This window comes from Urocitellus parryii, chromosome 3, assembly GCF_045843805.1.
Source record: "Urocitellus parryii isolate mUroPar1 chromosome 3, mUroPar1.hap1, whole genome shotgun sequence".
Classification (NCBI taxonomy): Eukaryota; Metazoa; Chordata; class Mammalia; order Rodentia; family Sciuridae; genus Urocitellus; species Urocitellus parryii.
In genome coordinates, this window is record NC_135533.1 from 23,743,500 (window position 1) to 23,769,160 (window position 25,661).

At 45.0% G+C, this 25,661-nt stretch overlaps 1 protein-coding gene across 1 annotated transcript; it reads right to left on the minus strand.

Annotated features, from left to right (window-relative positions):
* Positions 1–24,807, minus strand: Smo (smoothened, frizzled class receptor). Its single transcript, XM_026392795.2, has 12 exons — positions 24,477–24,807; positions 8,428–8,633; positions 7,543–7,752; positions 7,162–7,334; positions 6,616–6,835; positions 6,399–6,522; positions 4,935–5,027; positions 4,413–4,521; positions 3,213–3,398; positions 2,613–2,761; positions 1,798–1,932; positions 1–1,463 (listed from the first exon to the last, which is right to left on the minus strand). Exons 1-12 carry the CDS (start codon positions 24,802–24,804, stop codon positions 1,030–1,032), a joined length of 2,367 nt encoding a protein of 788 aa, XP_026248580.1. The 5' UTR covers positions 24,805–24,807; the 3' UTR covers positions 1–1,029.
* Between the last annotated feature and the right edge of the window lie 854 nt (positions 24,808–25,661).

Genomic DNA, 25,661 nt, shown 5'->3' on the forward strand with positions numbered 1-25,661 from the left:
TCTATCCCCCAATCTAAAACCCAGCCAACTTCTAAGGTTTCCAGCTACTGGGTCTGGAATATGGGGTGCTGGGGACATGGTTGGAGGTTATGAAAGGTGGGAATCTCCTACCCCAGCAGTTGTGGAAATTGAAAGAAGCTTTCCTGCCTGGCTGAAGGCAGCTTCCCAGGATAGCCCCTCAAGTCAAAGGATCCATCCCCACAGGATGGTCATGAAGAAGACATAACATGTCTCTCAGGGGCCCAGAGGCTCCAAGTCACTCCTTACCAGGCCAAGGCTCTACAGCTGGATCAATCTCTCACTAAGAGATAGAGCTCAGTGTGTGTGTGTGTGTGTGTGTGTGTGTGTGTGTGTGTGTGTTCGTTCGCACGTGCTTGCAGTTCTAGGTCCTAATCAACAAACAGGAAGCCGGAAGAGTCTGGCCTGATAGAAATGAGATGGGGAAAGGCGGATGCAGAAGAGAAAGTGGGTTTGGGGTAGGGCTACCTGTTTAGAGAGGCCCCTGTGGCAGTAAGCACTTCTGGTCTCAAGACCACCTTAAATGAAGAAGGGAGCCCTGTTCCCACTTAGGCAAAGGACAAATGACACAATAAACACTTTTGGTCTGAGAGTGCCAGAAAGGGCACCTGTTGGCACAGAAAAGGGCAGCCAGCCCCCATCTGGAAGACAGGACATGGCTGCCTCCCTAGCCACCACAATCTACTCTGAGAACTGTCACCCTTGCCTCTGCCATTATTGCCCTACCACAAGCTCTGCTGGAGACTACTGCTGCCAGTCAGACTCCAGCTGGTGGGACAGAAATAAAGACCCTGAGCTCCAGGGCCCTGCCCTTGGGGTGAGACCTACCCATGGAGAAGTCTGGCTCTTTCCCACAGTCCTGCTGCTTTAAGCCAAACATACGGAACTCTCCTGGGAGGGCACTTGGCCCACAGTTTCTCTGGAAGATGAGATCCAGGGAAGCGCTCTCAGGGAGGAAGAAGAGCCTTGGAACAGTATTTGTTCCTTTTTTCCTGTCCCTGCTCTGTAGGCTCAGAAATCCGAGTCTGCATCCATGAGCTCTGCCTCCATCAGGTTTGTGCGGGAGTGAATGGGCCCCAGACCCTGGCGGCAGCCCTGAGCCCAGGCCGTGGGGGCTGGAACACTGGGGAGAAATGTATCCTGACGGACACTGGGCTCTGGGCAGAAGGGGTTGGAGACCAAGGTCCAGGCTCCCTGTCGGCAGGATTCCCCAGATCCCCAGGCTCCTGAAGCCACCAGGCATTTTTGTCGGGGGAGCTGAGGCAGCCGAGGAACAGCGCTGGTGGCAGGGGCAGGGGCAGGATGGTGAAGCTCAGGGGCTGGTGCCAGGGGGCACACCTCCTTCTTCCTCTTCCTTCGCTTCTTCTTCCGGCCCAGGCGCTTCTCCAGCTCTGGAGAGATCTCTGCCTCAACTAGCCACAGGTTGGCTTGTTCTTCTCGGGGTACTGTCAGGAGAGAGAACACTGCCTGGGGCCTTGGCTTTGTCCTCAACACCCTTCCCTCCCCAGCATCCCTATTCTCTGTGCGCATGTGTGTGTGTGTGTGTGGTGCTAGGGATTGAACAAGGGCTTTGCACATGCTAGGCAAGCACTTTATCACTGAGTATTCTACCTATACCCCTAAGCTCCCAGCACCCCTATTCTTGAGCTCTGGACTTCCAGTGCCTTGGCTTCAGATCCTCTGGGGCCTTTCCTTCCTCCTCCCCCTCTGGTAGTGCCTGGTATTCCAGTCCCAGCATCTATGCCCACCACCTCCCTACAGAAGCCTAAACTCTCATACCTGGAGTCGCCACAGGAGTGACAGACACGTCCTGGGGCAGTATGGCTCCTCTCCTAGCCACCATCTTGGTGACATGCTGGGCCCAAGCAGAGGAGACATCAGCTGAGGGTTCATTGAGGTCAAAGGCCAAACCCGCTTTGGAGATGGAAAGAAAGATGAAATAGTGACTTCCCAGTCCCTCTCAGTGGCTCCTTCCTTATCTAGCACCATTCCCCTGAGCTAGTCCCTCCCCCTCCAGTTGTCAGAGAAAGGTCTATAACCACAGAGATCTATGCATTCAGAATCTGAGGGGAGCAGCTTCAAGTCCCCAAAGGGCTTAAACAACAGTCAGAAATCTAGTCTTGGAACCCTGGCTTACTCTGGCCCAGAGAGCAAATGGAAAAGGAAGAGAATAGGGAGAGAGCCCCGTGTGGTGGCGCAAGCCTGTAATCCTGGGTGGCTCAGGAGGCTGAGGCAGGAGGATCATGAGTTCAAAGCCAGTCTCGGCAAAAGTGAGGTGCTAAGCAACTCAGTGAGACCCTGTCTCTAAATAAAATACAAAATAGGGCTGGGGAAAGAAGAAGAAGAAGAGGAGGAGGAGGAGGAGGAGGAGGAGGAGGAGGAGGAGGAGGAGGAGGAGGAGGGGGGAACCCTCACAGACCATGACAGGAACAGAGGAGAAAGAGAGGCCTTCAGAGAGGTGAGGTGGACTAGAAAAGAATGAGTGTGTGAGTGGGAGAAGGGAGAACAGTCTGCCAAACATCCAGTGTCCTGGGAGGGGAGGCAGCTGGGCACTCGGGGTTAAGTGGCTCAAGGGAGGACAGGGCCAGGCTCACCCACAGGCCCATCATGGGAGACGGTGTGCATGCTGAAGGACAGCTCCTGGCCTGGATTCTGCAGCAGCTCCCGCCGCTTAGAGAAGGCCTTGGCAATCATCTTGCTCTTCTTGATCCGTTTGGGCTCATCATCACCCTGCCCAGTCAACCTGAGAAAGTGTGGAGAGGGGAGTGGAGGAGCGGCCACTCACCACCAAATCTTGTGAAAGATAGTGTCCCATTCCCTCTAGGTTAGGAAGTTCTGAGAGTCTTAAATGCCTCAAAGACTCTAAGGAGTAGAGGCCTTCCCTGCAAAGAAGTGAACCTAGAACACAAGGCTCCTGTGTACCCTGCTGTCAAGTCATCAACTTTCACCAAATGCTGCCCACTGGCTCAGTATTTGGTCCACACTCATGCCTCAGGTCGCCCAAGGACAGGCGGCGCCACCAGGGGGCGGTGGATAGCCACTGAGAAGAGGACCTCAGGCAGCTCAGTGCCCTGTTTTGGAAAACACAGCTGCCCAAGACCTTGTGCAGGAAGAACTAGACAAAGCCTAAAGGTGGGAGACCTGAGGCTGCAATTAAGACAGGAGGGACAGGATGAGCTGGCTGCTGATCCCACCTGCACCAGGTGCGCCTCCAGATGAGCAGTGTGGCCTTGGTCCAGACCCAGGTGCTCATGGCGATACCAGTGCCAAACATGGCAAACAGGTTGATCTTCTCCACCAGGAGGCTGGGGCGATTCTTGATCTCACAGTCAGGAATGGGTTTCTTGGTAGGCAGCCCAATGGTCACATTGGCCTGGCACCTGTGGTGAGGGATGGTTGACAGGTGAGTCTTTCTGAGTCCAATGGGTAGGGATCCAGACTATCAATCCAAAGACTTTGGAAAGAGTACAATTCTCATGGTACTCTTGGGTGGTTTTGTTTGGGGACTGGGAATCAAACCCAGGGACTCACTCATGAGTGCTCTATCACTGAGCTACCTCCCCAGTCCCTCACAGTTGAAACTTCCCAGGCTAGAAGCTGGAACCTTTAAAAATGAGCCTGAAGCAGTCCAGACAAATGTCCACTTTAATGGGCATTTTAACTGTTGCTCCTTATAATGGCAGGTGCTGCACTTGAGGAAGTTGAGATGACTCACTCTCTCCTAATCATCCTCATTCGTACACAAAAAAGCACAGGTACAACTAGCAAACCTGAACAGATTGTTAACCTGTCATAGACTGGTATCTACTCCTGTGTAGGGATCTATGGAGAAAGCTGTAGAAGGTACAACCTTGAGTTGGTCAAAGAAAGCAAAGGATGAAAAGCCTTCTTTTATATTTTTATTTTTTATTTTATTTTATTTTTTTTTGGTACGGGGGATTGAACTCAGGGGCACATGACCACTGAGCCACATCCCCAGCCCTATTCTGTATTTTATTTACAGAAAGGGTTTCACTGAGTTGTTTAGCGCCTTGCTTTTGCTGAGGCTGGCTTTGAACTCACAATCCTCCTGCCTCAGCCTCCATTGCTGCTGGGATTACAGGTGTGCACCACTGCACCTGGCTTGAAAAGGCTTCCTAACAGTTACAAACACACCATCCCATCAGCCAGCCAAGGGGTACACGTAGAAGGGCAGAGTGGAATAGGCACTTGAAGGCTCTTTCCCAGGTCTGGCACAGCACAGAGCAGCTGATGTCTTGGAAGCCCAGACACTATCAGCCTCATCTGTTGAGGGACCTGGCAGACTCCTGCTGCACAGCAAAGGGGATGCTGCCCTTACAGCCAGGGCTCCAGCTCCCACCACTGCCACCTCCAAACCCAGTCCCCACACTCACAGCACGTAGTCCCGGAAGCTGCGCTCCCACTCAGCCTGGTTAAAGAAGTCGTAGAAGTGGCAGCTGAAAGTGATGAGCACAAAGCCAAAGGCCAGGAAGCCAAAAATGCCTGTAGAGGACAGGGACATAATGGGACGTTACCGGTCAGACACTGGAGCAGTATGGGGGAGTGTGTCTGCCCTAATGAGCAACAGAGGATGGGGTGAGTTCATACTGGGCTCAGGTCAAGAAGGGTATTCTCCAAAATAAAGCAAGAAGGACCTGTGAGGCAAATGTGGGAAGGCTCCCATGGGAGAAGTGGGGACATGGAGCTGTCTTGACTCAACTTGCTTCTCCCATCTGAGAAGGCCCTCTTCTTTCAAGCTGCCACCAGTACCACCACCTACACACACATACCTTGTCCTTGTCCCATGGCCGCTAACTTGTCCCCCTGCATTACTGCACCCTGGAGGCTCCTGAGCCCCACGAGGGTACAGTGTTGGGCTGGCCAGAACTTCAGATCTCAGCCCCAGGCCCACTCACCCAGGCGCAGCATGGTCTCGTTGATCTTGCTGGCAGCCTTCTCACTCAGCAGCCCCGGGTGGTTGCTCTTGATGGAGAACAGAGTCATGACTCCTGAACAGAACAGGGACCTCAGGGGTTAGCAGAGTGAGGCCACTCTCCTGAGAAGGACGGTTATGTAGGGGAGGGTCCCAGGGCCCCAGAGTCCTGGGTCTGATTACACTTGTGCTGACTTAAAGCTTGGAGGACTGGAGACACTGGAGAACGGGAGAACAGCTAATAGCAATTCTGCCATGGGCTGGAATGAATGACACAGCGGCAGCATCCGGAGAGAAAGAGGGAGCCCCTGTCCTGACCCCACTGCTCCTAAGGAAAGCAGCCAGGTCAAAGTTTTCTGATGGAAAAGGCGTAAAACCAACTCAAGAACAGCACCGTTGGGCTGGGGTGTGGCTCAGTGGTACAGCGCTTGCCTTGCATATGTGAGGCATTGGGTTTAATCCTCAGAACCACAGAAAAATAAAGATGTTGTGTCTATCTACAACTAGAAAAGAGCAGCACTATTGGAGAGAAAATGCTGTGGGACACACGTATAATCTTAAAATTTCTAGTAAGTATATTAAAAAAAACAACTAATTTCAATGTGTTTTATAAATGTAATATATCCAAAATGTAATCGCACCAATATATAATCCACACAACAAATCATTAACAGATATTTTCCCCTTTTTTGGTGCCTTTTCTTTGAAAGGCAGTGTGTATTTTACACTTATAACACATCTCAATCTGGACTAGCGGCAATGCAGGTGGCTAGTGGCTACTGTACAGGACAGCACAGATATGAGATATAAATCAGAGGCACAGACACTGCCAGAAAGGGAGGAAAGAGGCGGAACAGAAGGCTGACGGTTCAGTGGGAGGAAACTGAAACTGACAAAACCCAACGAAAATAAGCGAGATACGGAAGCTCAGTGTGGGGTGGCAGATTGAGACAGGGAAGTTAGGGACGAGTAAATCTGTGCATGTTATGAAAACTATGTGTGCGTTGGGGTAGGAAGGAGACGGAAACCAAACTCCAAAAGGCTGACAGTATAAAATTAAAGACAGCACACACAACCAAGGGCCACAGGTGGATCCACGTGGGCAGAGTGGGTTACCCAGGCTGGTCATTACACAACTGTACCCTGCCAAGGGGAGGCAGGGGCTGGACTGCAGTCCCAGTTCCACTCAGTAAGCCTGGTCAGGGCTCTAGAGGAAGGGGTACATTTTTCTGGACAATACAAAGGCACTGCCACATAGCAAGAGCTCATGGTACTGTACCTGTCTAAAGGTCACCTTCTTCTACACTGCACCAAGGACTGGGATGAGCTAGCTGCAGTCTCAGTTGTGCAGGTAGCAGAGCTGGTGACCCTTCCTGGTTCCTACCTCCACAAAGCAGGTTTTCGGCACACGTGTGGTTCCACTGGCCTTGGCCTAGTCCTCACTCACCTCGGATGAGGAAGTAGCCTCCCACAATGAGCACCAGGCCAATTGGGGCCAGGACGAAGCCAGCCCGGTATCGGTAGTTCTTGTAGCCCACAAAACAGATGCCGCTCACGGAGTCCCCATCCACCTGCAGCGGGAAAGTGTGGGAGGGACCTTCAGTTGCTGGTCCCTCTCGCAAGACTATCCCACTCAGGTCGCCAGCCCCCGCCAGTCACTATACCTGGGCCACAGCGAGGATTGCCACGGTGAGGACAAAGGGGAGTGACCACGTGAGCAGGTGGAAGTAGGAGGTCTTGCCTGAGAGTGGCTGGTAGGTGGTGCCCAGGGCTTTGAAGGAGGTGTGCCAGGCATAGGTGAGGACCACAAACCAGACCACACCAGCCATCAGGGCATAATACACGATGACAAAAATGATGACGCAGGACAGGGTCTCATTGGAGCTGTGCAAATATGTGGGTGTCACTTGGGAAGGTCAATCTGTACTCCCTCTACCAAATCTCTCCACCCTGTCCCCAAATCCTGGGCTGCTAAGGTCTGGAGGGTCCCTGGGCTTGGGGACAGGACCCAGATCACATGAAGGGGTTCTAGAAGATACTGCTTTAAATCCAGGTTTTGAGGCAGAAGCCAAGGCTCAACAAGGGGAATCCAAACCCAGATGAATCCTTCCCTGAAATCCCGCTTTCAGGTATAACCTATCCCTTCTGTGGGAAGTGCCCACTACAGTTTTCCTCCACTGTCCTCACCTCTGGGTCCTCAAGACACTTACGTGGGCTCCCCTAGCCTCATGGTGCCATCTGCTCTGCACACGATCTCCCGGCGGGCACCGTCCATGAACTGGGCCAGCCAGCCAATGCTGCCCACAAAAAAGCACGCGTTGACGTAGAAGAGAATCACTGCAGGGTAGCGATTGGAGTTCCGCCAGTCAGCCACAAAGGTGGCCTGGAAGAGAGTGGCCATTCTGCCAGGTGAGGGTTGTTCTGTTGCCACAGACGCCCTTATCTAAACCCCAGGCTCTTCCATCATGACCCTTCCCTGGGGTGCCCCCTCCCGCACCCCCCCCCCCAGCCCAGCCCCATGCTCCTTTCCTGTTTCCAGGAGGAGGGAACACCTGTACTCAAAGCATGACCTATCCTCCCTTGTGACTGACCAGGGTGAAGAGCGTGCAGAGGCCAGTGACAGCACCGAAGGCTGCAATGTAGCTGTGCATGTCCTGGTGCTCGGCCTCGGTGAACAGTGGATTCTGACACTGGATCCCGCAGCCCTCCACATCCTCGTACCAGCTCTTGGGGTTGTCTGTCCGCACCAAAGGCGCTTCACACTGACCCGAACTGTTGAACTTGATGTTCTGCACCTCATTCTGGCACCAGGGAAGGGAAGAAGGCAGTGGCAAAGGGAGATCAGATCAGGGATGAGCCTCTTCTTCAGGAAAAGGTATCAGGGGCAGAGTGTGGTGTCGGAGGCCCATTTCCAGGACTCAAACAGCCACTCAGTGGCTGTGCAGGCTGGGGTAATTAACTGACCACCTGTTGACCACTCGCTGCCTCAGCTTTCCCATCTATAAGATGGTAGTACCTACCACACAGTAGAGTTTAAGGGTTAAATTAATAGATGTAAAGTGCTTATCATGGTATTTGGCATGTACTAAATAATAACTAGCATTATTACTATCATTCTTACTATTATTATCAGTTTAGACTTCTAGATCTTACCCCCTTGCCTTGGTGTCTCCAGCTGTATGATCAACTCCCTACAGACAGTCTCCTCTCATCCATGACTCCTGTAAATTCCCTACACCTAACAAAGTGGGTGCTCAAAAAAAATTTTTTTTTGCTAAATTTATTATCTTGGATCAGTAGAGAAACCCTGATACATTGGTCTAGCCGGTGAGTTGCAGTTTGGGTTTGTGACTCATGGCTCCCATGGCTGTAGACTTGAGGTCCCCAGGAAAGAAGGCTCTGGCTCCTCTGCATCCTGCCAGACCCTTTCCTATGTTAGGCCAGACATTGCAGATCCTGCCCCATAGACAACTCACCGGGCAGCCTTCAGGGAAGTGGTCAGGGGTGCATCGCAGGAAGTCAGGCCAGCCCCGCTCCCGCTCCACAATGGCACACGGGCCTCGGGTGGCCTGGCAGAGGGTGCGGCTGGGCAGCTCCACTCGTTCATTCTCACACTTGGGCATGTACACAGCACACAGCAGGGGCTGGATCACTGCCCAGCATCGGGGGGCATTCCGGAGGCCTAGGCAGGGGTGACAGTGTGGGCTTATTACAGTGAACCCCGTCTTTACTCTGATCCACTAACACAGCTGCACCGCTTGGTCCCCAGGCCTGTGCCACACTGCAGGCCATTACTGCTCAGACCTGTCAGACGTGGCATTTCTCAACAGGACATCTGGGCAGGACAATTCTTTGTGCTTCAGGACTGTATTGTGCATCGAAAGGCATTTAGCATATCTTAATCTTGCCTACTAAATGCCAGCAGAACCCTTAAGTAACTGTGACAAACAAAAGATGCCCCCACTCACTCATTCCAGGGCTAGCAACTAGGAGAGGGCTTGAAGAAGAGCTTCTGGGATGCTTTGAATATTCTAGTTCTTGATCTCGTTCTGGTTACATGAGTATGTTCATCTTGTGAAAATCATGATCTATGCTCTAGTCTGTGTGTACACTGTAATCCCATTAAAATTTTAAAACCAGCTTCCATTTCCAAATTCCCTGCTAGGGTATGGCAGTGCCTCTGGTTGAGTACCCTGGAGGGATCACCTTTTCAAGTGTTTTTGAACCCTTCCACAGAATTCTTCCGGAACAGGAGGCTATGAGACCCTACCCCCCACTCCTCCCAGGGCCCATTCACCAGAACCCAGAATGGTCTCCCCTTACCCAGCCCCCAGAACGCTTGTTCTTACCAAGCTGAAGTGAGAGAGAGAAGAGGTAGGGGCTTAAGAAGAGGTAGTCAGAGGAGCCAGGAACTCCAGAGCCAGAGGAGGAAACAGGAGATCAGATGGAGAGAAACACAGGAGGCTCGGTCCAGTGCAAAGGGAGGAAAGACAGACAGAATCAGGCAGAGGTCTCCTGGCAGCCCCACCCGGCCCAGGCCTCTCCCCTGCTCTCTCCAGGAGCTGGCCTCATTCAGCTTTCTGTCCTCTTAGCCTCTCCTCAATCACCCCTGCTCCAGGAGCTCAACAAATCAAGTAAGAAGTTGTACTGAGAGAATCTTCTGAGGACATGACAGCCAGGATGGACAACTGTCACACTGTCAGGCTGGGCATGGTGGGGGCGGGTAACCACCCTACTGGAGAGAGGTGACACAGTGGAAAGGCCAGAATCATGGGCACTGCAAATTAGCCTGGCTCCAAAATCTTGGTTCCTGGCTATGTAAAGCTGGGCAAAGTACTTAATCTCTATCTCTAGCCTCAGTTGCCTCATCTATAAAATGAGAATGAAAGATTTAACCTCCCAGAACTACTATGAAGAGTGAGAGACAGCAGGTTAAATGTGCTTGACTCAGTGCCTGTCAGGTAGTAAGCACGCAGGAAGGGTTGTTTTTACTAGTCTGAGGCCTCTGACTGCTCACAGGTCACAGTCTAGACTCCAGGGAACCAAGCAAGAACCAAGTTCTTGCCAGTTATGAAGCAATATTCTCAGGCAATGGTTTCCAATTGATTCAAATTAGAATCACCTGCAGGACCCTCATCACCTAGATGGAGGACCCAGTCCCAGAATTTCTGAATGGGTGGGCTTGGGTTGAAAACACAGCAATGGGTATCAGGGGCAAGGTTGTGGGAGAAAGCAGCAGGACAGAACACAGATGTTCAAGGTATGAGGAGGCTACATGCTCACCAATCCACCACGAGGTGAAAATATCATAAATGGAAAATGCATTTTTCTTTTCTTTATTTCCCATTTTTTTGGTGCTTGGGTACTACCACTACATTCCCAACTCCTTTTACTTTTTATTCTGAAACAGAGTCTCACTCACTAAATTGCTCAGTCTGACCTCAAACTTGTGATCCTCCTGCCTCAGCCTCCAAAGTAGCAGGGATCATAAGTGTGGGCCACCGCTCTTGGCTGGAAACTGCACCTAAACTTCTGAGCAACCCAGTACAGCCATACAGTGCACTGTGGAGCATCAGTGGTTTCCCTTATGATCATACAGCCAACCCGGGGTGGCATTCTACCCAGCATCTGGACAGAGGATGAGACTGCGTATTTCGAGTCAAGGAGGAAATCCAATTCAAAATTCCAACTACAGTTTCTACTGAATGTGCATTGCTTTGCACCATCCTGAAGATGAAAAATTGTTAGCTGAACCACTGTAAATCAGGGCCATCTGTATGTAGAAGTGATGGGCCTGTTCTCTATCTTAAATATGGTGGCCAAGATACTATGCATTTGTTTAAACTAATAGAACGGTACCCAAACAAAAGCAAATTTTACTGGATGTTTTTAAACAATACATTTAAGTTGGTTGAGGTGGCACATTCCTATAAACTCAGCTGGTCCAGAGGCTGAGGAAGGAGGATCAAAAGTTCAAGGCCATTGTATGAATTCATTCTGTGTCAGGTTTGGATACCATATATATGCATTATAGGACTCCCTGCTCCATGTTATGGCTGCCTATTTAATAAGTGTTATAAAGATCAACTTCATAAATTAAAAAAAAAATTCAAGCCCAGCCTTGACAACTTAGTGAAACCCTGTCTCAAAATAAAATTATAAATTTTAAAAAGGATTGAAGATTTAGCTGCCTAGTAAGTACAAAGCCCTGAGTTCAATACCCTGTACTACAAAAACAAAAACAAAACAAATAATACATTTAAGAGGGTAGACCCAGGTGTGGTAACACACACCTGTAGTCCTAGTGACTCAGGAGACTAAGGTAGGAGGATCGAAAGTTCAAAACTGGCCTTAGCAACTTAGGGAGACCCTGTCTCAAAATAAAAAAATAAAAAGAGCTGAGGATGTAGCTCAATGGTAAAGCACCCTTGGGTTCAATCCCCAGTACTTAGGAAAAAAAAAAAAAGCAAGGAAAAAGCTCTCTGGAGTAAAGTGTATTCTAGAAGAGCATCAGGCAGTTAATTAATAAAAATGCTGTTATTTATCTGGGTTTTATGACACCATTTTTCTTTTTTTCCCTCTTCACTTTAAATATTGTCTTGTCTCTTATTTTAAAAATAAACTCTCCAGGAAAAAGATAGATTATTAATCTTAAAGGACAATTTAGGAGCCATTTCAGGAAAAATAAAGTGGATTCGTTTTCCCATTTCTTGCATGAAAGAAAATTCCAGATAGATAAAAAATAACTACATTTTTATTTTAAATTGAAGTACTAGAAGAAAATATGGAAATGTTTTTTTAACCTTAGAGTGAGGAAGCATGACATAAACCCCAGAAGCCATGAAATAAATTTAAAGAAAAGAAACTTCAGAAAAAAGAGATACATTCAGTAGGATAAAAACCAAATAAAATCATAAGAAGAGCCACATGAAAAAATGTATTTCTAGTACATATTATAGGTAAAGGGTTAATCTCTTTATATGCATACAGCTCTTCCAAATCAGCAGGAAATGCTTAATCTTATAGAATTATGGGCAAAAGACAAATAAAATAGATCACACAGAGAAAACTCAAATGGACTTTGAAAAAGTCATAAAGACTTTGATTACTTTTTGAACATAGATATTCAACCTCTTAAAATAAAGGCAAAATAAAATGATAATAACATGTAACTTTTTAACCTTCAGACTGGTAAAGATTAAAACATTTGAAAATACTGTATTGTCAAGAGTATGGGGGAAAACTGTTACTTCTATATATTGTTGATAGGAATAAAAATTGGTAAACCCCTGTGGAGACCATTTGGTGTTATCTATCAAAATTTTATACTAGCAATTCTACTTCACATTTTCCCAAAGATAATATAGAAGATTATTCATTGCAGCATTGTTTATAATGGCAGAGTGGAAGCAGCTTGCCTCCATATCCATAAACAGAACATCAGCTAAATAAAATAACACATCAGGGACTGAGGGAGGTAGCCAGTGATAGAGCAAATGTTTAGGTCATGTGTGGCCCTGGGTTCAATCCCTGGAACCAAAAATAAATAAATAAATAAAATCAATGTAAAAGAACATTATTCAGGGTTGAATTATATGCATTGAAAAGAAATGATGTCCAGTAGTCCAAAATGCTTTTATTTGTATTTTATTTAGAGACAAGATCTCACTGAGTTGCTTAGCATCTCACCATTGCTGAGGTTGGCTTTGAACCTGTGATCCTCCTGCCTCAGCCTCCCAAGCGCTGGGATTATAGATGTGACCTTTATTTCATTTGTTTATTTATTTATTTATATGCGGTGCTGAGAATCAAAGCTGGTGCCTCACACGTTTTAGGCAAGTGCTCTACCACTTAACTACAGCTCTACCCCTCCAATATGCTTTTTATTTTTGTTTATTTTGGTGGTGCTAAGAATGAGCACAGGGCCTGGTGCACGCTAGGCCAGCGTTCTACCAACTGAGCTGAATACTTGCACCCATAGATCTATATAAAGCAAATAGCATAGATCCTAGAAAATAGCACTCAACAAATGGTTGGCTTTTTTTTTTTTTTTTTTTTTTTTGGCATTGCCAGGGCTCAGATCCCAGGTCTGGCCTGGAGCATGCTAGGCAAGCACTCTACCACTAAGCTACATCCACGGCCCCAATATGATTGTTAAATGGACACAGTTGAGTGGAGAACAGTCCCCACAGCATGGCATCTATTGGGAGTAGAGGAGAGACTTAAGGCCATCCCTACAACTGGACAAATGTCAGATATCTCTAAGAGGACATATAAAAAAGTAGTGTGGTAGAAAGGAAAATGGGTAACTAGAAGCAGAAATGGGACTTAACTTTTGTTCCTTTTGAATTTTGTACCATGTGCATGTGCTATTTAAAAGCACATGGCTCAGCAGTAGAGGGCTTGCCTTACACTTGCAAGGTCCTGGGTTTGACCCTCAGCACCACATAATAAATAAATAAATAAATAAAGTTCTTTTTTTTTTTTTTTAAAAAAAGCACATAGTACAACATTCTTTCAAAAGCAATTAAGCTTAAAAACAAAAATAAAGAAATATAGAAGGCTGGGATGTAACTCAGTAGTAGAGCACTTCCCTAGCATGTTCCAGGCCCTGGATTAGATCTCCAGCACTGCAAAAAATAAAGATAACAAACAAACATATGTGTGTGCGCATGTGCGCGTACACAAACTAGAATGAGAGGAAACTGTCCAGAGAAGAGAAGGTAATGAAACTGGAAAGAGGACAAATGGGGACATCAGCTTTATCTGTCTATAGTGTTTTATTTCTTTTACTTTTATTTTATTCTTTTTGGTATTGGAATGCTTTACCACTGAGCTACATCCTAGCCCTATTTATTTATTTATTTATTTTTGAAAGAGAGGGGATTTTTTAAATATTTATTTATTTATTTATTTTAGTTTTCGGTGGACACAGCATCTTTATTTTATTTTTATGTGGTGCTGAGGATCAAACCCCACGACCCACGCATGCCAGGCAAGCAAGCTACCTTTTGAGCCACATCCCCAGCCCAACCTTTTTATATTTTATTTTGAATCAAGGTCCTGCTAAGTTGCCCAGGTTGGACTTGAACTTGAAATCCTCGTGCCTCAGCCTACTGAGCAGCTGGGAAGACAGGAGTGCACCACTGCACCTGATTTATTTCTTTTATCTAACTAAACAACAACAATGTGAAACAACAACAAAAGAAAAAGAAAAACACAAGTATTACAATATTAGACTTTGTACATTTTTATAGTCATAGCCTTTAAAAATAACATTTACCACAAATGGAGCTAGACCTTTAAAGATTTTTTATGTGATTCTGATTATTGAAGTTGAGAACCCCTGCTTAAGGTTGGGTTAACATTAGAAAATTAAATCAATGCAATTTACTACAGTAACAGATTAAAGGGGAAAATTATATGATCATTCTCATTAACAGAAGGTAGAAAAGATAGTTGATAAAATTCAACATTTATTCATGATAAAATAATTGGCAAATAAGAAGATAAAAAAAAATCTTTTTTTTTTTTCCAGTACTGGGGATTGAACCAAGGTGCTTACTGAGCCACTGAGCTACACCTCCAGCCTCTCTTTTTTTTTTAGTTGCTGATGGACCTTTATTTTATTTGCTTATTTATATGTAGTCCTGGGAATCCAACGCAGTGCCTCACATGTAGGAGGCAAACACTCTACTGCTGAGCTACAACTCCAGCCCCCACCTCCAGCCTCTTTTATTTTTTATTTTGAGACAGGGTCTTGCTAAGTTGCTAAGGGCCTCACTAAGTTGCTGAGGCTAGACTCACACTTATGATCCTCTGGCCTTAGCCTCTTGAGTTGCTGGCATTACAGATGTGGGCCACTGTGCCTGGCTAAAAGAAAGCTTTCTTAATTTGATAAAGTGTAACTGACATCACAATCAAATTTATCTGTCAATCTTTCTCTTTGGAAATCAGAAACGCAAATAATGAAGGGTGCTATTACTATTACCATTTCTATGTAACAATATACTAGAAGTCTGGTGTACAGCAATAGAAATAAATAAAAGGTATACATCTTGAAAAAGAAGAAACAAAATTCATCCATAAATGATTTTGACTACATTTGTGAATAAATTTAGCAAGTTTACTGGATTCAAAATCAAGTATTTTTTTAATTTCAAGTGTATTTCTTTTTTTTAATTTAATTTTTTTTAGTTGTTGATGGAATTTATTTTTATTTATTTATATGTGGTGCTGAGGATCAAACCCAGGGCCTCAAACAAGTTAGGCAAATGATTTGCCACTGAGCCACAATCCCAGCCCCAAGTTTTTTGCGTGCTGGGGACTGAACCCAGGGCCTTGTGCATGTAGGCAAGCTCTCTACCAACTGAGCTGTATCCCCAGCCCCAAGTGTATTTCTTTATTCCAACAATAAACACAAAATGAAACAAATTTTAAAGTCATCATTTAAAATAGCATCAAAAATAGCAAGTGTCTAGGAATAAATCTAATGAATGATATTTAATAACTATAGAAAACTATAAAAATACTGAGAAAGATGAAATATTTAAGTAGAAAAACAAATGTTCAAAGTTTGGAAGACACGAAAATAAACAGATCTATTTTTAAAACTTCAAATCAATCTATATAGTCAATGTAATCCCAATCAAAATCAACAACCTGTACTTTTATAACAACACAAAGGACCAAGAATAGCCCAGACTCTCCACTAGACATGAGTATATTATAAAATAGAAGTTCTTAGCTTGTGATTCATCAAGGATTCTTGGAGAGAATTCAGTAGTCCATGAACTTGGATAGGAAAAAAATACACCTAACTAAAATTCAGCCCTTCCTCTACTATGAATGTAAGCAATATGCCATAATAATGTTCAGCACAACCCACAGCTTTATCAAAATGGAATCGGATATTTTCATCACAGATATCTGTAAATCTTGTCAGTTCCATCACTATTTGGTCATTATAGTGGCTATTACCCCTGTATAGGTCTTATTTAGCTAATAAAGAAGCACACATGTATTGGAGCACAAATTTGTTTCTTTATATTTGATTCATTTTTATTTTTGGTGCTGGGAATTGAACCTAGGGCCTCACACATGGGGCACACCTCCAGTCCTGTGTTTCAGTATAATCCATTTCCTTTATGACCCTATATACTTTTAAAATTTTTAACTGATATACAAACATGAAAGTTGTATATATATATTAATGGGGTACCATTTAATGTTTGATACCTGTACACACTGCATCATGTCTAAATCAGGTTGAAACATATTTATCTCCTCAAACATTTAACATTTGTGGCAAAAGCTTTCAACACCTTTCTTCTAGCTTTTAGAAATACACAGTAGCTAAGTGTTACCCATAGTCACCACACTGTGCAATAGCACCCAGAGCTTCTTGAGCCTGTCTTAATTGTAACTTACTATCTATTCATCAACCTTTCCTTCTCTGCACCTCCCTCCCTCCCTACTGTCCCCAGCCTCTTGTAACCGCCATTCTACTCTTTTAACTTCTAGGAGATCAACTTTTGTTGTTGTTGTTGTTATTGGGTTTTTTTTGTTTGTTTGTTTTTTGTAGTTGGATGGACAGCATGCCTTTATTTTATTTTTATGTGGTACTGAGGATCGAATCCAGTGCCTCACATTTGCAAGGCAAGCACTCTGCCACTGAACTGCAGCCTCAGCCCCTAGAAGATCAACTTTTTTAGGCTCCACAAATGAGTGAGTCACGCAATACTTGTCTTTACATGCCTGACTTTACTTAACATGTGATCTCCAGTTCCCTCCACATTGTCACAAGTGACAGAGTCTTATTATTTTTCATAGCTGAACAGTATCCACTGTGCATATGTACCACATTTTCTTGATCCATCCATCTCTTAATGGACACTTACATTGTTTCCATTTCTTCACTAATGTGAACAGTACTGCAATAAAACATGGAGGTCCAGAAGTTTCTTTAACATGCTGACTTCATTTCCTTTAGATAACGGGATTGCCAGGTCATGTGGTAATTCTATTTTTAATTTTTTGAGGAACTTCCATTCTTTTCCATAATAGCTATGTTAACTACATTCGCATCAACAGCATGCAAGTGTTCCCTTTTCTCCACATCCTCTTCAGCACTTGTTACCTTTAGTGTTTTTTATATTAGCCATTCTGGAACTGAGGTAAGGTGATATCTCATTGTGGTTTTGACTTGTATTTCCCTGATAGTTACTGACGTTGAACATTTTATGTACCTATTGGCTATTGGGGTGACTTCTTCTTTTTTTAATATTTTTTTTTAGTTTTAGGAGGACAATATCTTTATTTTATTTTATGTGGTGCTGAGAATCGAACCCAGTGCCTCACGCATGCTAGGTGACTTTTTTTTTTTTTTTTTTATTGTTGGTCGTTCAAAACATTACATAGTTCTTAATACATCATATTTTACAGTTTGATTCAAGTGGGTTATGAACTCCCAATTTTACCCCGTATACAGATTGCTGTATCATATCAGTTACCCTTCCATTGATTGACATATTGCCTTTCTAGTGTCTGATGTATTCTGCTGTCTGTCTTATTCTCTACTATCCTCCCTCCCCTCCCCTCCCCTTTTCTCTCTCTACCCCTTCTACTGTAAATCATTTCTTCCATTTGTATTATCTTGTCTTACCCCTCCTTTCCTCTTATATGTCATTTTGTATAACCCTGAGGATCGCCTTCCATTTCTATGCCATTTCCCTTCTCACTTCCTTTCCCTCCCACCTCTCACCCCTGTTAATGCTTCTTCTCAAGCTCTTCGTCCCTACCCTGTCCTTGTTTCCTCCCCTTATATCAAAGGAGTCATTTGGTATTTGTTTTTTAAAGATTGACTAGAATCACTTAGCATAATCTGCTCTAATGCCATCCATTTCCCTCCAAATTCTATGATTTTGTCATTTTTTAATGCAGAGTAATACTCCATTGTGTATAAATGCCACATTTTTTTTATCCATTCATCTATTGAAGGGCATCTAGGCTGATTCCACAATCTTGCTATCGTGAATTGTGCTGCTATGAACATCGATGTAGCAGTGAAGGTGACTTCTTAAAAAAAAAAAAAAAGTCCGTTGTCTAATATTTAATTGGGATTTTTTTTTTTTTTTTTTTTTTTTTGCTACTGAGCTTGAGCTTTTGAAGTTCCTTATATATTCTGGTTATATGATTCTAAATACTTTTTTTTTAATCCAATGTTTTTTTACTTTATGAATTTAAAAGTACTATGTTGAGGAGTGTTTAGGTTTTACAAGACTGCCAAAGAAGTCTTTGGCTCAAAGAAGGTGAAGAACCATGTTAGAAAGATACGGTAATTAAGATGCTATGATACTGGCAAGTGACAGACATATAGACATACAGAACACAATAAAGAGCCTGGGGGTGGTGGGGGACTGTGTGTGTGTGTGTGTGTGTGTGAGAGAGAGAGAGAGAGAGACAGAGAGAGAGAGAGAGAGAGAGAGATTGATTGATTGATTTGTGGCAGAGTGTGGGAAAAAGAGATTCTTTTTCATTTTATTTTTCCTTTTTTTTTTTTTTTTTGCAGTACTGGGGATTGAATCAAGGGTCTTGCACACACCCTAGGCAAGTGGCTCTACCTCTGTGCTACAATCCCCAGTTCTTTTTCCATTTTAAAATTTTCAGACAGATATATCAAGTATCTAGGATGGTCTCAAATTTGTAGTCCTCCTGCCTCAGCCTCCCAAGAAGCTGAGATTACAGATGTGCATCAGGGCATCTAGCTAAAGGTATTCTTTTTAATAAATGCTGTTGAAATAGGGCTGGGGTTGTGACTCAGAGGTAGAACACTTGCCTAGCATGTGCAAGGCCCTGGGTTTGACCCTTAGCACCACATTAAAAAAATAAATAAATAAAAGGTATTGTGTCCAACTACAACTGAAAAATAAATTTAAAAAAATAAATGCTGTTGAAACAATATATATAGAACTATGCTTCTACAAAAATCAAGTCCAGGTGAGTTATATGCCTGAAATGATAGGAAAATCTATGAAGTTTCTAGAAGATAACATCAGAGAATAAATTCACGACTTTGGGGCAGGAAAAGATTTTTCTAAAAAAGCACTAATTATAAAAGTTTGAAGAATGATTAAAGTCCAGAACTTCTATTCAACAAAAGATGCAAAGAAAACAAGGCAAACCACAGAAGAGATTTTTAACACATATAACCAATAAAGAACTTATAACTAGTATATATAAAGTACTCCCACAGATCTTGCAAAAATGACAGTCCTGTAGAAAAGTAGGCCAAAGATTTAAACAAATTCTCCACAAAAGAAGAAATCCAAAAGCTGGGCACAGTGTGTATACCTGTAATCCCAGCTACTAAAGAGGCTGAGGCACGAGGATAGCAAGCATGAGGCCAGCTCAGCAACTTAGTGAAAACTTGTCTCAAAATAAAAAGGATGTAGCTCAGTGGTAAAGCATCACTGGATTCAATCTCCAGTGCCACTAAATAAATAAATAAATAAATAAATAAATAAATAAATAAATAAATAAAAGAAGAAATATAAATAGTGGGTAAACATTTGCAAAGATGCTTAACCTTACTAGTAATCATAGAAATGCTAATTAAAACCACAGGGTTTCCCCAATGTATTTCAGAGGCAATCTGCTTGCCTAGCATGTGCAAGGCCCTGGGTTTGATCCCCGCACCACCACAAAAAAAAAAAAATGTAAATTAAATTAAAATCATAAATATATATATATCACATTATATGCATTAGACTGGAAAAAATTTAAAAGGTTGATAATACCAAGTGTTGGTTAATGATGACATTCTACAAGCGGCAGTATGAATTGGTACAATGACTTTATAAAAGAGTTTGGTACAAGATGAAGGTATGCACGCTTTATCATCCAGCAATTCTATTCCTTAAGAATGTGTTTGGAAGGCTGGGGTTGTAGCTTAGTAGTACAGCACTTGCCTAGCATGTGTGAGGTACTGGTTTCAATTCTCAGCACCACATATAAATAAATGAAATAAAGGTCCATTAACTAAAAAACAAAAAGAATATACTTGGGATAAAACTGTGTCAAGGTGCATCAGGATATACATAAGAATGCCCATAACAATGTTATTCACAATGAGCAAAAATTGGCAATAACTTAAATATTTAACAACAACAAAAAAATAGATAAACAAATTGTAATGATTCATTCAATGGAATACTATTTAGTAATGAAAAGGATCTGCAATAACATGGATGATCTTACCAAATAAAGCAGTATAAAGGAAGTGAGTTGAAAAGAATACATACTGCATGATTCCACCTATGTGAGATTCAAAAAACATGCAAAACTGAAATATACTGTTTAAGGATTTCAAAACTAGGTGGTAAAATGTACAGGAAAAAAAAAAGAAAGAATTATCAAAACATCAAGATATTGGCTGTCTCTAGAGAAGGGGGAAAGGGATGTGACTAGACCAAGTTCTAGACCCAGGTGTCAATTTATAACTGTTATTCAGTACCTTTGTGTTTTATGCTCCTTTCTTTAGAATTGTGGGATATCCCACAATTCATAAGTTAAATGTGATGCCAAAATGAAAACTTGGTCCTTGGGTGTTTTTCTGTATTTCTATACTTTCTCAAATAACACACACACACATACACATATATTTGGGAAAGTATATGTAATATGTATTTATTTATAAAAACATTTATTAACTGCAAGTCATATACATATATATTTGTGTGTGTATATATACATATATATATGTATGTATTTTTTTTAAAGAGAGAGAGAGAGAGAGAGAATTTTTTAATATTTATTTTTTACTTTTCGGTGGACACAACATCTTTGTTTTGTATGTGGTGCTGAGGATCGAACCCGGGCCGCACGCATGCCAGGAGAGCGCGCTACCGCTTGAGCCACATCCCTAACCCTGTATGTATTTTTTAAAAATATTTTTTTCAGCTGTAGTTGGACACAATACCTTTATTTTATTTATTTATTTTTATGTGGTGCTGAGGATCGAACCCAGGGCCTCACACGTGCTAGGCTAGTGCTCTACAGCTGAGCCACAACCCCAGTCCTTGTTTTGTTTTTAAACTGATTCTGATCATCAACCAGGTTTGGAAATGGCTCTAAGGAAATCCTTCCTGATCTGCCCCTGAAAATTGCCACCATCATCAACAACGTCCCTTCTCTCACCTCTCAACTTGAGGTCTGGGAGACAAATAAGAAATTTCTCCCAGCTTTTCTATTTCTTTCCTGCAGGCTGTGTCTCAGATGGGCGACAGGGCCACAACCCATGTAACCACAGAGGCAGTCAAGGGAGCTACGTGCAAGCTCTCAGTGACCTACTCCCTTGCCAGCTTCAGGGCCTCTTTCTTGCCCCATTTACTAAACCAGATTTGGCCTAAGGTGGATCATGGCCTGGACATTATGTTTGTCTGGTCAGCCTGGAATGCCTGGAAGGAGGCATTTCCAGCTGTAATGGGGAGAGATGCTAAGTGACAGAAGAAGCTCAATTCCAGAGAGATCAACAACAGGAGAGACCTGTACTATGCAGACCTAGAAATTAGACCAATCTGAGCTATAAACTTCTCATTCATGGTATTCTTCCAAAGCCTCAGCAATCTGGTCAAGGAAGCACATAGTATCCCATTCTCTACAGCAACTTCTCTCTCCACACCTGCTGGGAATCTCCACAAATGCAGCCAAGGAGCATCCACAATTCCCACAGCCTAAACCAAATGCATACTTTCTTCCTAAACCTACCCCTCCACTACTGTTCTCTACCTTAGTGAAAAGGGTAACTCTGTTCTTTTCTAGTGCCCCCCCCTTATTATGAATCAGCGTCCACACATTAGAAAAACTGATCTGCTCTTAATTGTCCTAAAGAAAAATGTAATTTTATTTACATAAAACAGAAAATAGCAGCATTTACTTGTTGTTCAAATTTCCAAATAACCTTTTCTGTTAGCACTTGCCTTGAATGAAGCATGATCTCCTTGACCTAGAAAAAAGGTACTTGAGATTAAAATCTGCTGTTATTGATGTAAACACATGCCAGTGGTTGTTAATAGCCTATCCTCCTCTTGATGGCAGAGGGATGGTGTCTGCATTCTTCATCTGCTTATGCCTCAGAACCTGTCTGAGGAGGTGACATGCGACAAGCCTCAATATGCAACTGAATAAATGAGTGGTTGTTGTACACTCAGTATTCTGAGGGGGGGGGAGGGGAATGACAACCAAGTCTCTGTCCTCAACAATTTACACATGAAAACAACTAAATCATTCTTCACCCACAAAAACACCTGTAAGATTCAGGTAACACTGACCATATTTAACACCAGATCAAGACCACTAACTCAGGACAGGACAAACCACTAGCCAAGAGCCCAGCTAAGAACCTGGCTACGATTATCACATATGCCTCAGGTTTACCCTCCCCACACACTGACCCAGCTTACAACAACATTTGCTTGTGGCCCTGCTTCACAGAACACCAAGCAGCAAGAACAAAGCAGAAAGAGTGCAACCAAACACACAAGGAACAGGACTGAGCTGAAGGATGGGGGAAGGCAGAGAGAAGAGTAGCCTTGGGCTCAGTGCTTAAGCCTCTGCAGGACCCTGCTCAGTCAGCTAGTAAGGTTTGAACTCATGCACTCTTCTATCAAAACCACTTCTGCTAGTCCAGCAGCTGCTTTAAGGAGTATGGGCCCCTTCTCCTTGATCTGATGGTAGGCAGCTTCATAAGTGCATTTAACTTAGGAGATTTCAACCATAGACCTCTGCAAAATAAATAAAGAAGAGAAGAGAATATCTTTCCTGTCAGTAAATCAGAACAGGGTGAGATTTAAGTGCCAAGAGATTTGGATTTTCCATACAGCTGGAACTTAAGTCTTATTTCAGGTAGTGCTCAATAAACCTTGCTTGATCTTTTTTTTTCCCCCCTCCTGTTCCTTTTATTATTCTTTCAATCTTTTGCATGTATATAACTTTAGAGACACAGTTATATTTCCTATGTATACCTGTTCTTATATAGTGTACATTACTATATCTCACATGATTTGTGCAAACATTTAAAGAGTGTATATGCAAAATTACATGGATCTTGCACTACAGTATTTTTTGGAGTTTTCAAAGCTGCTGTGGTTATACATGGCTTCTGCCTTATGTACTGATTTTAGAACCTGACCTCTACACAAGACGTAGCTCCACTTGTGTATTATCCTCCAAGTTCTTCCAGCATCTGCACCAAGCCAGGAACTTTGTGGCCTTGTCCAACATTGAGCAAAAGCTGAGAACTCTAGTGGCCAAATTAACAATGGCCAGCTGCCTACATATACTACTTCCACTAGGATCCTCCCTAGCCCTGGGGGTCAAGTTAAGACATGGGGCACCCAGGCATCAAAAGAAGAAGGCTCTAAGGTCTGCTCCTGACTCCTAATTTTTTTTCTTTCAGTCTTAGTTTTTTTTTTTTTTTAATATTTTATTCTTTAGTTTTTGGTGGACACAACATCTTTGTTTGAATGTGGTGCTGAGGATCGAACCCAGGCCGCATGCATGCCAGGCGAGCACGCTACCGCTTGAGCCACATCCCCAGCCCCTCAGTCTTAGTTTTTAAATCAAAGTGGCTAGAAACAGTCATGACAAGGCCAGTTCTTTCCCCAGTGCCCTGTGGACCCCCAGTCCAGAAGAGTGACAAGTGAGGAGATAATCCACTCTACACTCCTAAGGAAGGATCTCTTTGGGTTCCTTCTGCAGTTTTCAGGCTCTGCCAAGATCCCACCCCAAGGAGAAGGCTTTGGGGCTTCAAGTCCCAGTCTTAAGTCTAGATGAGCCTAAGGATCTAAATTTCTAAAGAACACACAAACGACAGTTGGAATTGTCTCTTCATTCTTGGTCCCTAGCGTGGATCAGCGTTCCCATTTTTCAGATAAGGAAACTGAAATATCTTGTGAAAGTACATCAAAATCAGAGTTATCTAGACTTCCTATCTCTTGAATCAAAATTTCCAAATAGTTCTGATTACCTCTCCATTATTTATCACCAGAGTGTTTCTTTTCCTTCACTCATTTCACAAATTTACACCCACCTTTCCCCTCCAAAAGCTAAATCCCTTCAACCTCCAACTTTTCTTTTTTCTCTCCAATTCTGATTTCTCGGAGGTCTAAACACCTAGAATCTCCAAGGACCCTGCTTCCAGAGTAGGTGGAGCATCTCCTCTCCCTAAAAAACGTTCTTTTCTGGGGCTCAGAGCCCCCTCCTCACAGGCCTCTCATCCCCCACCCCCATTCTTTGCTCGCCCACCCTGCCTTTTGTGATCAGTTTCCACAATTTCCAGGCCCTCCCTTCCCCATCATGCAGGGTCCCCTCCTGCACGTAACCTGCTCCTAAAGTTCCAGTTCGGTCCCCCAACTTTCCTGGGTGCAGTCCCCGACCGCTCAGCAGCTCAGGCCGGAGGCTAGTCCTTTCTGCAGTGCCCCCGCCCCACCACTACAGCCCCACGACCTAGCTCGGGTGTGCTTACCCGACCAGAGCACGAGCTTGCCGTGCGCTTCCTCCTGAGAGTCCGAGTCCCCGGCCAGCAGCGTAGTGGTGGCCCCGTAAGGCAGAGCCGAGCCCAGGCACACGTTGTAGCGCAGCGGCTCGCAGTGGGCGGCCCGGCCGCAGTGGCTAAGCAGCGGCGGAGGGCCAGTCACGGCCGCGCTCCTTGTCGCGCTCCCGCCAGCGCTCCCCGGCCCAGGCCCGGTCTCATTCCCGCTCAAGGCCGCCCCCCGGTCCGGGCCCCCCAGCAGCAGCAGCAGCAGCCCCAGGAGAGGCAGCTCCGGCCCCCACGCAGGGCGGGCAGCGGCCATGGCCAGACCCGCCAACTCAGCAGAAGCCCCGGCGCCCCCGCCCGCTCCCCAGAGCCCCCCGGCCACACTCACAACCCTGGGGGCCGCGGAGGCGGCTCAAGCGACCTGTGCGCCCCTTGAGTTCGGGGCCGGCTTCTCCCAGACGCTCAGCGCGCCCCGGCCCCTTGGCGCCCAACTTCGCAAACTTTGGAACCCGGGGCCCATGTTGGGCGGCAGAGGCCCGGGCAGGGATGCGCAACTCCCCACTCCCTCGGCTGGCGATCCAAGCTGTCTTCACCCTCGGGAGCCCTCGGGGCCCCCCATCCCCAGCCCCACTCCCTCTCCCACCACTAAAACCAACTCTCGGCCCCACGATGAAGGCCAGGCGCCCGCCAAGGGTGCGGGACTACGTCCCTAACTCTATCCGCGGCTCCGCCCCCGCGCCAGCCCGCGGCCCAGCCGCCACCTCCGCCGGAGCGCGCCGCAGCCCCCAGAGTTCTCCCCGCCGACTACCCGGCTCCTTTGTTGCTCTAGCTGGCCCCGCTCTCTGGAATGCACGGGCCTCGCGGAGCCAAGCCCGGCCCCCCTCTGCTGGAGCTGGGGGAGGGACTGGATGAGGGAGAGAAAGGAGGGGAGGAGAGACCAGAGAGGAGGAGCGCGAGCTTCGGCGTCCCGGGGGCCGCGGCTGGGGAAGCTGGGACCCCCTACCCCGCCGCCCCGAGCCAGAGCTGGGCGCAAGTCGTGGCCCAGAGCTGCAGTAAGAGGCCTAACGGACACCTTGATTGGTCTGAGGATCGTTCGACTTGATCATTGGCAGAAGAGGACTTTTCTTCTGGTTTAGGGTGGGATATGCTGAGATGCCTGAAGTCAGGGAGAGC